This window comes from Solanum verrucosum, unplaced genomic scaffold (genome assembly GCF_900185275.1).
Source record: "Solanum verrucosum unplaced genomic scaffold, falcon-dt-bn FXZP01000163.1, whole genome shotgun sequence".
Lineage (NCBI taxonomy): Eukaryota > Viridiplantae > Streptophyta > Magnoliopsida > Solanales > Solanaceae > Solanum > Solanum verrucosum.
In genome coordinates this window covers 3,666,104-3,678,849 of record NW_026020379.1, presented here as the reverse complement: position 1 = coordinate 3,678,849, position 12,746 = coordinate 3,666,104, and the positions used below count along the sequence as shown (strand labels likewise).

The 12,746-nt window shown below is 35.1% G+C and overlaps 2 protein-coding genes across 2 annotated transcripts; both read left to right on the top strand.

Annotated features, from left to right (window-relative positions):
* Nucleotides 1–496: 496 nt before the first annotated feature.
* On the top strand, nucleotides 497–1,066 carry LOC125839096 (methyl-CpG-binding domain-containing protein 6-like). The gene has a single exon (XM_049518077.1). The coding sequence runs from the start codon at nucleotides 497–499 to the stop codon at nucleotides 1,064–1,066; it is 570 nt and encodes a 189-aa protein (XP_049374034.1).
* A 7,049-nt stretch (nucleotides 1,067–8,115) lies between these two features.
* On the top strand, nucleotides 8,116–8,589 carry LOC125839095 (methyl-CpG-binding domain-containing protein 6-like). Its single transcript, XM_049518076.1, has one exon. The coding sequence runs from the start codon at nucleotides 8,116–8,118 to the stop codon at nucleotides 8,587–8,589; it is 474 nt and encodes a 157-aa protein (XP_049374033.1).
* The last annotated feature ends 4,157 nt before the right edge of the window (nucleotides 8,590–12,746 follow it).

Sequence of the window (12,746 nt, the reverse complement as noted above, 5' to 3'; positions counted from 1 at the left end):
CTAACAAGTCATAAATGGTTTGGCGTGGCTATAGGAAAGCTCTAAAGACCGAAAATAATGCAATAAAGAGGAAGTGAGTTGGATGGTCATTAAAATTTCTAATTATTTTTAAATATATATTAACATGGAAGTGCTTCTAGAAGCTTTGAGAAGATATCCATATCAATAAATCCTATTCCAATAAATCTAGTAGGCCATCTCTATGTATATATCATATTTTCGATAAATATGATCCCAAAACAAACTAGGAATGCAATTTATTAAGTTTCACATTAACTATTAACAAAAATTTTAAAATTCACATGTGAAATAGGAATAAATTGTATTAGTTTCCCAAATATAATGAACTAGGAATAGATTTTATTAAATTCCCACAGAAATTAGGAATATGATTTATTAATTTTTCAAATATAATGAACTTGTAATAACAATTTATTAATTTTTCAAAATAATGAACTAGGAATGCAGACTATAAATAGAAGTATGTTGTCAATCAATGTCTCATTATTCAATTAACTTTTTCTCCACATTGACTCTTTCAAAGCTTCCTCCGATGACTAAGGTCGACGCCGCTATCTCTTCCATCCCACTGACAATTGTTACCAGCGACGACTTCCACAATGATGGTATACCTTCAGACCCATTGCTGCTGCTAGGAAGCTACATTGATGTTGAGTTGGATGTTAGGGTAGAGACCACCACACCAAACAACAGTGATGTACCTAATGAAGGGAAGGTGTCTGATGTAAATCGGAGTAAGTTGCAGATTAAGAGAAAGATTACTCCTATGTGTCGAGTGAATCCAGATAGGCCGGAATGGTTGCCAAATAATTGGACGTTCGAAACAATAGCCCGTACTGGTGGAGCCAGTGCAAGACAAAAAGATAGTTATTATTTTGAACCGGTGTCTGGGAGTAAATTCAGGTCAAAGCCTGAGGTGAATCATTTCCTGAAAACAGGTCTCAAGAGGGAAAAACTTGACCCTAACCGTGATGTTGCTACACCATTTGAGGGCAAAAAACAAAAGAAGAGTGGCTCGAAAAAGGAAAAGAAGAATGTTGATTAATTACCTCAATTAGTGTAGTAACTAGTCAAAGAAGTTGTTTTACTTTCTCCAGCATTTTAGCCATCTTTAGTAGTTTACCTTAGTTGCTATTTTGTAGGAGTTAGTTGTTACTTGAAGTAGACATGTGCAAGTAGTTGCTGAAATATATGCAATAGTTGTTGCATTTTTCTTGTATTTAAGCACCATTTCAATTCAATGAAAGATTATCTTTTCAGCAACAAATATTTCTTTTCTCCGTCTTTCCTTTATTTCTGTTTTTAGAGTTGAAGTTCAGCTTTAAAATTCCAACAAAAGTGGTATCAGAGAATTTTTCTTGAGGGATCTGTAATTGGGGGAAACTAATTTTTCTTATTCCTTTTTTTTCATATATGTGTTCATAAACTTCTCGCATTGCACTAGCACCACCTATCTTCAAAGGTACAGGTTGTCATGTCTGGGCATCAAGAACGGAGGCTCATATGGAGGTAAATAATATGTGGGAAGCTGTTTACGAGGACTACGAAGTTCCTCCCTTGCGTGCAAAAAAACTATGGCATAGATAAGAAATCACAAGAAGAAAACAAGAAAATCAAAGGCTAGAGCGATCTTATTTGATGCAGTCTAATCTGAAATCTTTGTCAGGATTATGACAAATAAATCAACATTTGAGATCTGAAATTTCCAAAAGAAAAAATATAAAGGAGATGAAAGGATCAATGTTATGCGGATTCTCAACCTGATAAGAGAATTTGAACTTCAAAAGACGAATGATTCAGAGACAGCCAAAGTGTATTATGACAGAATACTCAACATTGCCAACAATACAAGATTACTTGGCTCTGAATTTCCTGATTCTAGATTGGTTCAAAAGATTCTTGTAATAGTCCCGGAAAGGTTTGAAGCAACTATTTCCTCACTGAAAAATTCCAAGGATCTGTCACACATTAATTTGACAAAACTGTTGAATTCTTTGCAGGAACAAGAAAAAAGAAGACTTGTGAGGTATGAAGGGACTGTTGAGGGCGCACTACCTGCAAAATTTCAATCAAACTAGGGAGATAAAGGAAAGAAGAAGTGGAACAAGAAGGAAAACTCAGGTTCTCATTCTCTTTAGGTCAATTGGGGAACAAAACACAATTTTCCTACCTGAAAGCATTATGGAATGAAGGTTCATCCACCATTCAAATACTAGAGAAGACCAAACCAGTAGTGTGAGAAATGTCAGAATATGGGACATCATCAAAAGATTTTCTTGGACAACATTTAACAAAATAATGTTGCATAGGTAGCTAATCAGAACGATGAAGAGAAACTCTTTGTAGCAACCTGTTTTGCAACTAGCACCTCAAGTGAAAAATGGCTCATTGATAGTGGTTGCACAAACCACTAGAACCACATGACATTAGATCGTGATCTTTTCAAGGGGTTGGATACTTCAGTAATTTCCAAAGTACAAGTTGGCAATGGAGAGTATATTCCAACTTAAGGAAAATGTACCGTGGAAATCAAAATTGCTTCAGGTACAAAACTAATCAAAGACGTGTATTTTGTACCTAATATAAGTCATAGTCTGTTAAGTGTTGGCCAGATGCTTGAGAATGGTTTCACGCATCTCTTTGAAATCAACTATTGTCAAATCAAGTATGAAGATAGCAATAATTTATTCACAGTAATGATGAAGAGAAAGAGCTTTACATTGGATTCTTTAGTGCACGAGCAAAAAACATACTATGCAACTAAGATCAATGCAGAAGTTCAGCTTATATAGAAGGCTTTGACATTTCAATCATTATGTTGGAATGAACCTAAGGAAGAATGATCTAGTTCATGGTTGTTTAACCTTGAAGCTGAAATATCAAATTGCAAAACTTGTCGATTTTGGCAAGCAAACAAGGCTTCCTTTCAACATAACAACTTGGAGAGCTACTGAAAAACTAAAGTTAATTCGCATAGATCTGGCTGGTCCTCAAAGAACTCTGTCACTCAAAATGAGTAAGTATTATATAGTTTTCATTGATGACTATAAGAGAATTCGTTGGATTTACTTTCTCAGGTTTAAGTCAGAAGTATTCTCTATCTTCTGGATATTTAAGACGTTGATCAAAATCAAAGTGGCTTCAAGATTCAATCTTTAAGGTCCGATGATGGAAAGGAGTATACATCTGATCAGTTCAATATATTGTGAAGAAGCCAGTCTTGAACACCAGCTCACTGCTCCATATACTCCACAAAAAATGGAGTTAGTGATAGGGTGAATCGGACCATAATGGAGATGGTTAGATGTTACTTGTACGAGAAGTGTTTGCCATAAGAGTATTGGGTTGAAGTTGCACATACCTTAAGATCATTAGAAGGAAAGACGCCATTTGAAGTCTGGTAGGTTATAAACCTTTTTTAGAAAAACCTCAAAGTTTTTAGATGGTTGTGCTTTACTTATGTGCCACAGACTAAAAGAGATGAGTTGGATAAAAAGAAGAATCTAGAATATTTGTGGGTTATAACATTGTTTCAAAGGCTTACAGGGTTTTCCAACCTCATACAAGGAAAATCCTGATAAGTGATAAGTAGAGAAGTGCATTTCATGAAAGATGAACGATAGAACTGGAGAAAAGCAAAACCAACATTAATTCCAGATCAAAGTACAATTCTCTAGCTGAAAGAAGAGGAATTGGTGGATGATGTCCCAGTAAGAGGCACAAGATCTCTCTCTGAAATCTATCAGAGATGCAATATGGTTGTCCTTGAGCTAACAAATTTTCGAGAAGAAGAAAAAGATCCAAAATGGAGAGTTCCAATAAAGTAGGCACTCACCATGATTGAGAAGAAACCGACCTGGAAACTTGTGAAAAGACCTGAAGAGAAGAAATCCATAGGAATGAAGTGGATTTTCATATCCAAGTTGAATGCAAATGATTCTATCTACAAGCACAAAGCCATACTTGTTGTAAAGGGTATGCTCAAAATATTGGTATTGATTTTTCTCATACATTTTCTCATGTTGCTTGATTAGAAACGTCCATATTATTATTGGCTATAGTTGCACAAAAGGGTTGGAAAGTGTTTCAATTGGAGGTTAAATATGCATTCTTGAATAGCTTTTTTGAGGAGGAAATTTGTGTTGAGTAACCTGAAGGATTTGCAATCAAATGGCATGTATCAACTCAAAAAAGCTTTGTATGGACTAAAGCAGGCGCCCAGAGCTTGGTACAACAAGATTGATGAGCATTTGGTGCAATTGGGTTTTAGAAAATGCCTTAGTGAAGTTACTCTATACATTAAAGGTGATGAAATTAATGTTATTATTATCTCACTCTATGTAGATGATATACTAGTTATGGGAATAAATGATGAACTTGTTAAGAAATCTAAAGAAGATATGCAACAAACTTTTGAGATGACAGATTTTGGAGAAAGGGTTTATTTTCTAGGAATAGAAATCAAGCAAGGACAAAATGAAGTGTTCATCTGTCAAAATAAGTATGCAAAAGACATTTTGAAAAAGTTCAGAATGGAAAATTGCAAAGAGACAACTACTTTAATGTGTGAGAAGGAGAAGTTAAGAAAAAACGATGAAGCTGAAAAAATGGATGAGACTCTTTACCGGTGTTTGTTTGGATGTTGCAACTTTCACTCATTTTAAAGCATCTAATAGGATCATAAGATATGTTATGGAAACTTTGAATTTTTTAGTCAATTTCTTTGCAAATTAGAAGTACGTGTTGCAGGGGTATTCCGATAGTGACTAGGGTGGTTCTTCCTATGACATGAAGAGCACTTCTAGCTATTGTTTTAATCTTGGTTCAAGTGTATTTTCTTGATGTTCTAAAAAGCAAGATATTTCTGCACAATCTATAGTTGAAGCTGAATGCATTTCAGCAACAACAGTTGCTGCAAAACAAGCCTAGTGGCATAGAAAAGTGCTACTTGATATGAATTTAAAGAAAGCAAAGTGCACAGAGATGTTTGTGGATGATCAAGAAGCTATTGTTATCTCAAATAATCTTGTTTTTCACGGGAAAACCAAGCATTTCAATATCAAATTAATATTTCCTGGAGATGCGCAGAAAGAAGGATTTTTTGGGTTAATGTATTGCAAGGGTTTGTAGTTTGTATTATGTTGGTGATTAGAATTCATGCCTTACCCGTATTTTGGGTTGATTTTCGAGGAATCGAGCATGCCTACTTAGTTGAATTGGTTTTTTCATGCCTTGTTGTATCTGTATTGTCACTAATATTGTGTTAGTAGCTTGTTATTGGCCTTAGCCTAGGTGTAGGCTAGTGACTACCTTAGACTCGTATTTTAGAGCCAAAAAGCCTTCAAGATTCTTCGACGTTGCTTTGTACGACTTAGCTCCTTGTAGACTGATATAACATACTTAGGTCTGATAGTATGAATTCTTAGCTAGGAAACAGTTCAGCTCTTATGAATGTTCATCCATAATTTCCCTTGTGTTTCAACTTGAATGTGTTCTTTGGCAATATCGACCCTTGTAGGCTATATTGGATCGGGTCTTGGGTTTTAGAGATGGAGTGGGTCCCTGATGACTCTTAAGATGGTTTTACTCTATGGTATGGCCGAGATTGAGGAAGAGTGGGTGACTAGGAGACAGTCAGAATCTATTATCCATGATTTGAAGTCCCTGCACATGATTATTATCTATGGTTCAAGGTCCGTTCACATGATTACTGTCCATTCACATGATGTCGGCTGACTTGTGAGCTAGCAGTACAACCATGTAATGTGAATAAACATTACTACAATCTCAATATACAAACAGGGTAAGTATATATACAGATTATGTATTTATAAATTTAGGAATTTTTCAAAACTTATACAATTCAGATGTTACAACAAGATAATTAAATACAAGCTAGGGTACACATATATAAAATCTGGATCTATACAATTAGGAAAATTCTGGATTTATACAATTATGAACCAAAATATACAAATTCAGAATTTATACAATTAGGAGCCAAATTATACAAATTTTGGACGTGAGCCACGTAATTATGATTGTAAGTTAGTGGCAAATGGTAATTTAATTAAATTGTAGTTATGTTAACTAATTAACTAGGTATATGTTTGTTTATCCACATATTCCCCCCCTATAAAAATGCATAGGCCTTAACAATCATTAGGGTTTGACCATTTATGAAAGTGATATAGTACACTAATACGTAGAGATTAAAAACTTTATTTCAACTCATTATTTTAGTCAACTTTTAGTTTTTAACTACTCGCTCCGTCCCATTTTATGTGAGGTAGTTTGACTCGGCAAGAAGTTTAAGAAAGAAAGGAAGACTTTTAAAATTTGTGGTCTAAAATGAATGATAAAAACTTGTGTGGCTATAAATCATTTCATTAAGAGTAAAACAGACATTTTAAAGTTAACTTATTACTTAATATAGAAATGTGTCAATTCTTTTTGGAACTGACTAAAAAGGAAAGTAGTCATATAAATTGGGCCAGAGGAAGTATCATTTAGGCTCCCCACTCTATATAAGAGTTAAAGTATCAAATTTAAAACTAAAACCAAGCTCAAAGGCTTGTATATTGTATTTGTCAAAACAAAAAGTTATCCTATTTTGTCTTTCTTATTTTCATTATTTAGTATTGTTATTTTGAGTTTGATTTCTGAACAAAAGTCAAATTAATTGAAAGTCACATGTGTAATCCTATTTATTTATTTATTTATTTAGAAGTGTGACCTGTAAATCTTCTTCTTGTATCTTGGGCTTTTTCAGAATTTCCTCAATATAATTTCCAGGTCCACACATCAATCAATTAGGACCATTTCTTAAAATTATACATGTCGTTTTTTTGGCTAACATAATATACTTCTAAAATTCCTTATGAAGTACAAGTTGTGGATCTAAACTTTCACCTTATTGGTGAGGATTCAATTCCCCATATTATAATACCCTATTCTCAAAAAAAAAATTCTTCCTTTTTTGTTGGCCGTTATCTATCTTTCAGTTATTCACCTACTTATGGTCAAGAAATGTGGTGATAATAAATATTGGAACTGAGGTCCTAGTTAAACTCAGGTTCCAGTAAAACATTTTGTTATTATTCCCTAAAACAGAGGAGTCTCTCTATAAATAGCCTCTTTGCTATATATCAACTTAGTAGACCTCCTTTGAATTACACAAACTTAGTACATGAAATCAAAACCAAAAAAAACACAAACTTATTACCAAAAGCATCAACTATGTTCAATATGTACTTCCCACAATTTCCTCTTGATTTGCCAAAATAAAATGAGCCCAATTCAACTGGAATTTGACACACTATCTAGTCTAGCTATTTGGCGTTCCTCCGCCACAAATGTGATGTACTTTGAGAAGAAAACATCCAATTCATGTTTTGATCTCCAGAACCATGTTACCATTACAAGAAGGTACCCAAGTATCTGCATAACTATCCAAAAAAACCCAACACATGCTCTGTGGAGGAGTCACATAATCGATGTTAAAAGAACTACTTTTCTTGTTTTTCTTTTTCAAGCCTCTCTTCTTTTGTTACTTTTTTCCTCAGTGGTAAGCATCATAGTTAATAATAGATTTTGCCTTCTTGTGCTTGTCACCTATTTTCATGAAATAATCCACCTCATTCTTTGACCTGCAATTACCCCCGAACATATGTTCAATATAGTATCTATCGAAAATTCTTGTATTGGCTCGAGTGGTTTGAACATTTGTTTCAAACCTCCAATTCTCTAGCAACCACTTCGGCCTATCTAGATTCACCCGACGAATAGGCGTAATCTTCCTCTGAATCTGCAACTTACTCGGAGTTACATCGGACACCTTTCCTTCAATAGATACATCATATTTGTTTGGTGTGGTGGTCTCTACCCTAACATCCAACTCAACATCAATGTAGGTTCCCGACGGTAACAACTAGTCGAAGGTATACCATCATTGTAGAAGTCGTCGGTGGTTACAATTATCGGTGGGATGGAAGAGACATCGAAGTCGGCCTTAGTCATTGAAGGAAGCTTTGAAAGAGTCAATGTGGAGAAAAAGTTCATAACGAGAGGCTTCCTCTTTCAAAGCTTCCTCTGATGACTAAGGCCTATGCCACTGTCTCTTTCATCCCACCGACAATTGTTACCACCGATGACTTCTACAATGATGGTATAGCTTCCGACTCATTGTTGCCGCTAGGAATCTACATTGATGTTGAGTTGGATGTTAGGGTAGAGATCACCACACCAAACAAAGGTGATGTACCTATTGAAGGGAAGGTGTCCGATGTAACTTGTAGTAAGTTTCAGATTAAGAGGAAGATTACGCCTAAGCGTCGGGTGAATCTAGATAGGCCGAAGTGGTTGCCAGAGAATTGGAGGTTTGAAACAAAAGTCTGTACTGGTGGAGCCACATCAGAAAAAAAAAAAGATAGATACAATTTTGAACCGGTGTCCGGGAGTAAATTCAGGTCAAAGGATGAGGGGGATCATTTTCTAAAAACAGGTCACATGCGTAAGAGGGAAAAATTTGACCTTAACCGTGATGTTGCTACACCATCTGAGGGATAATAACAGAAGAGGAGTGGCTCGAAATAGGGAAAAAAAAGAATGTTGATTAATTGCCTCAATTAGTGCAGTAACTATAGTCAAAAGAAGTTGTTTTACTTTCTCCAACATATTAGCCATCTTTAGTAGTTTAACTTAGTTGTTATTTTGTAGGAGTTAGTTGTTACTTTAAGTGGTTTATTCAACATGGGAACATGTGGTAACATCTCGCAAATTGAAATAACTAGGAAGAAGTCAAGAATTGGAAATAGTGATTTTGGAAAATAATTAAAATTTGGAAATTTGTTCAAGTTAAGTTAAGGATGAGTTTTAGTCAACTTCAAACGACCATAACTCCTAGATCAGGAGGATTTAAGTGTGTTTCCAGATATTGTAGAAAATATCTTGGAATAATCTTTCCAACGCCGCCGAGTTTGCGCGATTCCGAGTTTGTCTGAGTGAGATTTACCCTTTGGAAGTTGGGTTGTTTAGATAAGGAAAGTCTAATCCGAATTTTGGAAGGGTATTTTAGTCTTTTCCTTGCCAAATTTTTTTATTTCGTTTTTTGGTAATTAAGTTAGGGTCTAATCAAAATTAGACCAGTTAAAAAAGTTGAAGTTCACGCTAGGGCTTGGAGAAAAGAGAAAAGAGGAGAAAGGAGAAGAAAAGTTCAAAGTTCGTCGATTTCTTGGAGATTTTCGTGTGGATTTCGCCAAGGATTTCATTCTACAAGGTATGTGAGGCATTCATAACATTGAGTTCATTCATCCACGTATCAAATATGTTTATTTCAGCGTGAATTCGTCCTAAAAGAGTTTGAAAGTTGATGTTCTTGATATGTATTCCTGAATTTGATATTGTTCTTGAGTTAGGCTGAAATTGAGAAGTCTCTGAGATCATTACGTCAAATTATTGAGTTGGTTGAAGTTAGGTTCTTAGGTACATTTGTTCGGTATCTGTATCTAAAAAGAATTTGGGAAAAGAAACGGAGTTTGGGTGAATTGGGATGGAAAACGAAGAAGAAATTTAGTCGGGCAAATCTGGGCACTGGCTATGCGTCACGGACCTGTTCTCCAGATTTGGTACAAATTCTTTCGCGTAGAGGGGCATTCACGGACCGTTCTGCCTCAAAAAGTATTTTCGTGACCAAAATTTAAATACCTCTCCGCGTTGCGGACCTACCCTCAGACAGTGATTTTTTGATATTTTCTCATGTTTAGTTATCTAAAATCATTTCTAAACATCATGAGATCTTTCCTATCACAAATCACAATCCTTGAATCCATAATTCAATTCAAGGAAAGTTAAGAGTCAAGTCAAGAGAAGTTAAGAAGCAAGTCAAGAGAAGTTTATAAACTTTTCAAAAGTCTTTCACAAATGTTTTAACTTTGTTTTAAGACTTAATTTTCAAGTTAAGCAAAGAGTAAAGAGTTGAGTTCATTTCTCAAAAAGTTATAAGGGAACTAAGTATTCCCAAGGGTTTGTAATGTTTTCACATTTGAACAAGAAAGGGAAACACCGATTTCCAAGAGAGCTTTTAAGCTAAAGTTTTGAGTAATTATCTCAAACCAAAGAAAGAAGTTTTGATTTTTAAATCATATGAGCTAAGTATATTTTGGGAGTAGTATTGAGCATCGATATGGGACTGCGAGTTCATATTAACTCAAGTCTCCATAAACCATATAGCCATCACGGGAAGTAAAGGATCATACTTTTTAGATGACTTCTTAAGATGTTTTTAGCATAGACTAGTGAATCCACTTAGTTAAGCGTTCTATATGACAGCAAAGTATATGACAATTCTGGCAGCGTGGACAAGACGTTGTATCACCACTTAAGCTCAGAGTGGTGGTTGTCGATTAGAGAAACTCCCACAGAAACTGTATTACTTTATTATATGAGTAAAGTTGAGTTTGTTATTGCATTTTCTTTAACGAACTAAGTTGTTTTTCTACTGTTTTAAAGGCTTTCTATTTATTGCATGTGTTTTATTGCTTTATATTAAGTTAAGTTATTCAGGAGTTGAGTAAAGCCAAGGTAAGTGTTCCTTTTAGATCTTTTTCAAACTTAAGTTGTGTTTAACATTCCAACTCGCATACTCGTACATTCAATGTACTGATGTCAGTTGGTCTGCATCGTCTTATGATGCAGACGTAGGTAACCAGGATCAGCATCCAGTGCCTCGTTGATCAGGTTGAGCATTCAGAGTTAGTTGGTGAGCCTTCTTGCATTCCGAAAGACTCTTTTATCATTTGCTTTCTAGTTTTCAGTTGTTAGGATGATCTGGGGTCCTGTCCTGACATCCCTCTTTGTTTTAGAGGGTTCATAGACAGTTAATAGTTCAGTTGTCTTTACATTATCATTTCATATGTTAAGACTTGAGTTGCCATTTAACCAAGTTGAATGTTGACTTTTAAACATTCTAAGTTATTTTATTTAACAATTGAGTAAGTGCATTTGATCGTTGTAATAATGCTTAGAGTTTTCCGTTGAGTAAGTAAGACAGGCCAAGGGTTCGCTTGGGGCCAGCAATGGTTCTCAAGTGTCAGCCACGTCCGGGGTGTAGGCTCGGGGAGTGACACATGTGCAAGTAGTTGCTGAAATATATGTTATAGTTGTTGCATTTTTCTTGTATTTAAACACCATTTTAATTCAATGAAAGATTATCTTTCAAGCAACAAATATTTATTTTCTTCTTCTTTCCTTTATTTCATTTTTTAGAGTTGAAGTTCAGATTGAAAACACCAACAAAAGTGTTATCAGAGCTTTCTTCTTGAGGAACTTGTAATTGAGGGATAATAATTTTTCTTATGACTTTTTTTATATATACGTTTAGAAACTCCTTGCACTGCACTAGCACCACCTGTCTTTAAAGGTAAAGGTAGTCATATCTAGGCATCAAGAATGGTGAAACATATGGAGGCAAGTGATCGGTGGGAAGCTGTTAAGGAGGACTACAAAGTACCTTCCTTGCCTGCAAATCAAACTATGGCGTAGATAAGGAACCACAAGAACAAGAAAACAAGAAAATCAAAGGCTAGAGAGACGTTATTTGCTGTACTCTCATCTAAAATCATTGTCAAAATTATGAGAAATAAAACAACATTTGAGGTCTGAAATTTCCTAAAGAAAGAATATGAAGGAGATGAACGGATCAATGGAATGCAGATTCTCAACCTGGTAAGAGAATTTGAACTTCAAAAGATGATGGCAAGAAGTACACATCTGATCAATTCAATATCTTTTGTGAAGAAGACGGGCATGAACACCAGCTCAGTGCACTATGTATTCCACAACAAAATGGAGTTAGTGAGAGGGAAAATCGTACCATAATGGAGATGGCTAGATGTTTGTTGTACGAGAAGTGTTTTCCAAAAGAGTATTGTGCTGAAGCTACACATACCTTAGTCTTTCTACTCAACATCCTTCTGGCAAAAACATTAGAAGGTAAGACACCATTTGAAGTCTTGTATGGTTATAAACCTTTTTTTGAAAAATCTCAAAGTGTTTGGATGCTTGTGCTTTACTTATGTGCAATAGACATAAAGAGATAAGTTAGATAAAAAAAAATCTGGAATATTTCTGGGTTACAACATTGTTTCTAAGGCCTACAAGGATTTCCAACCTCATACAAGGAAAATCCTGATATGTGATAAGCAAAGATGTTCATTTCATGGAAGATGAACGATGGACTGGAAAGAAGCAGAACCAAAATTAATTCCATATCAAAGTAAAATGCTACAGCTGAAAGAAAATGAATTGGTGGATGATATCCAGTAAGAGCCACAACATCTCTCTATGAAATCTATCAAAGATGCAATATGGTTGTCCTTGAACCAACAAATTTTCAGGAAGCAGAAAAAGATCCAAAATGTAGAGTTGCAATAAAGTAGGAACTCACCATGATTGACAAGAAACAGACTTGGAAACTTGTGAAAAGACCTGAAGACAAGAAAGTCATAGGAATGAAGTGGATTTTCAGAACCAAGTTGAATATAATGCAGATGATTCTATCAACAAGCACAAAGCCAAACTTGTTGTAAAGGGTATGCTCAAATTTTTGGTATTGATTTTTCTCATACATTTGTTCCTGTTGCTAGATTAGAAACCACCATATTATTTTTGGCTATAGATCCACAAAGGGGTTGGAGAGTGTTCCAATTCGACGTTAAATTTGCATT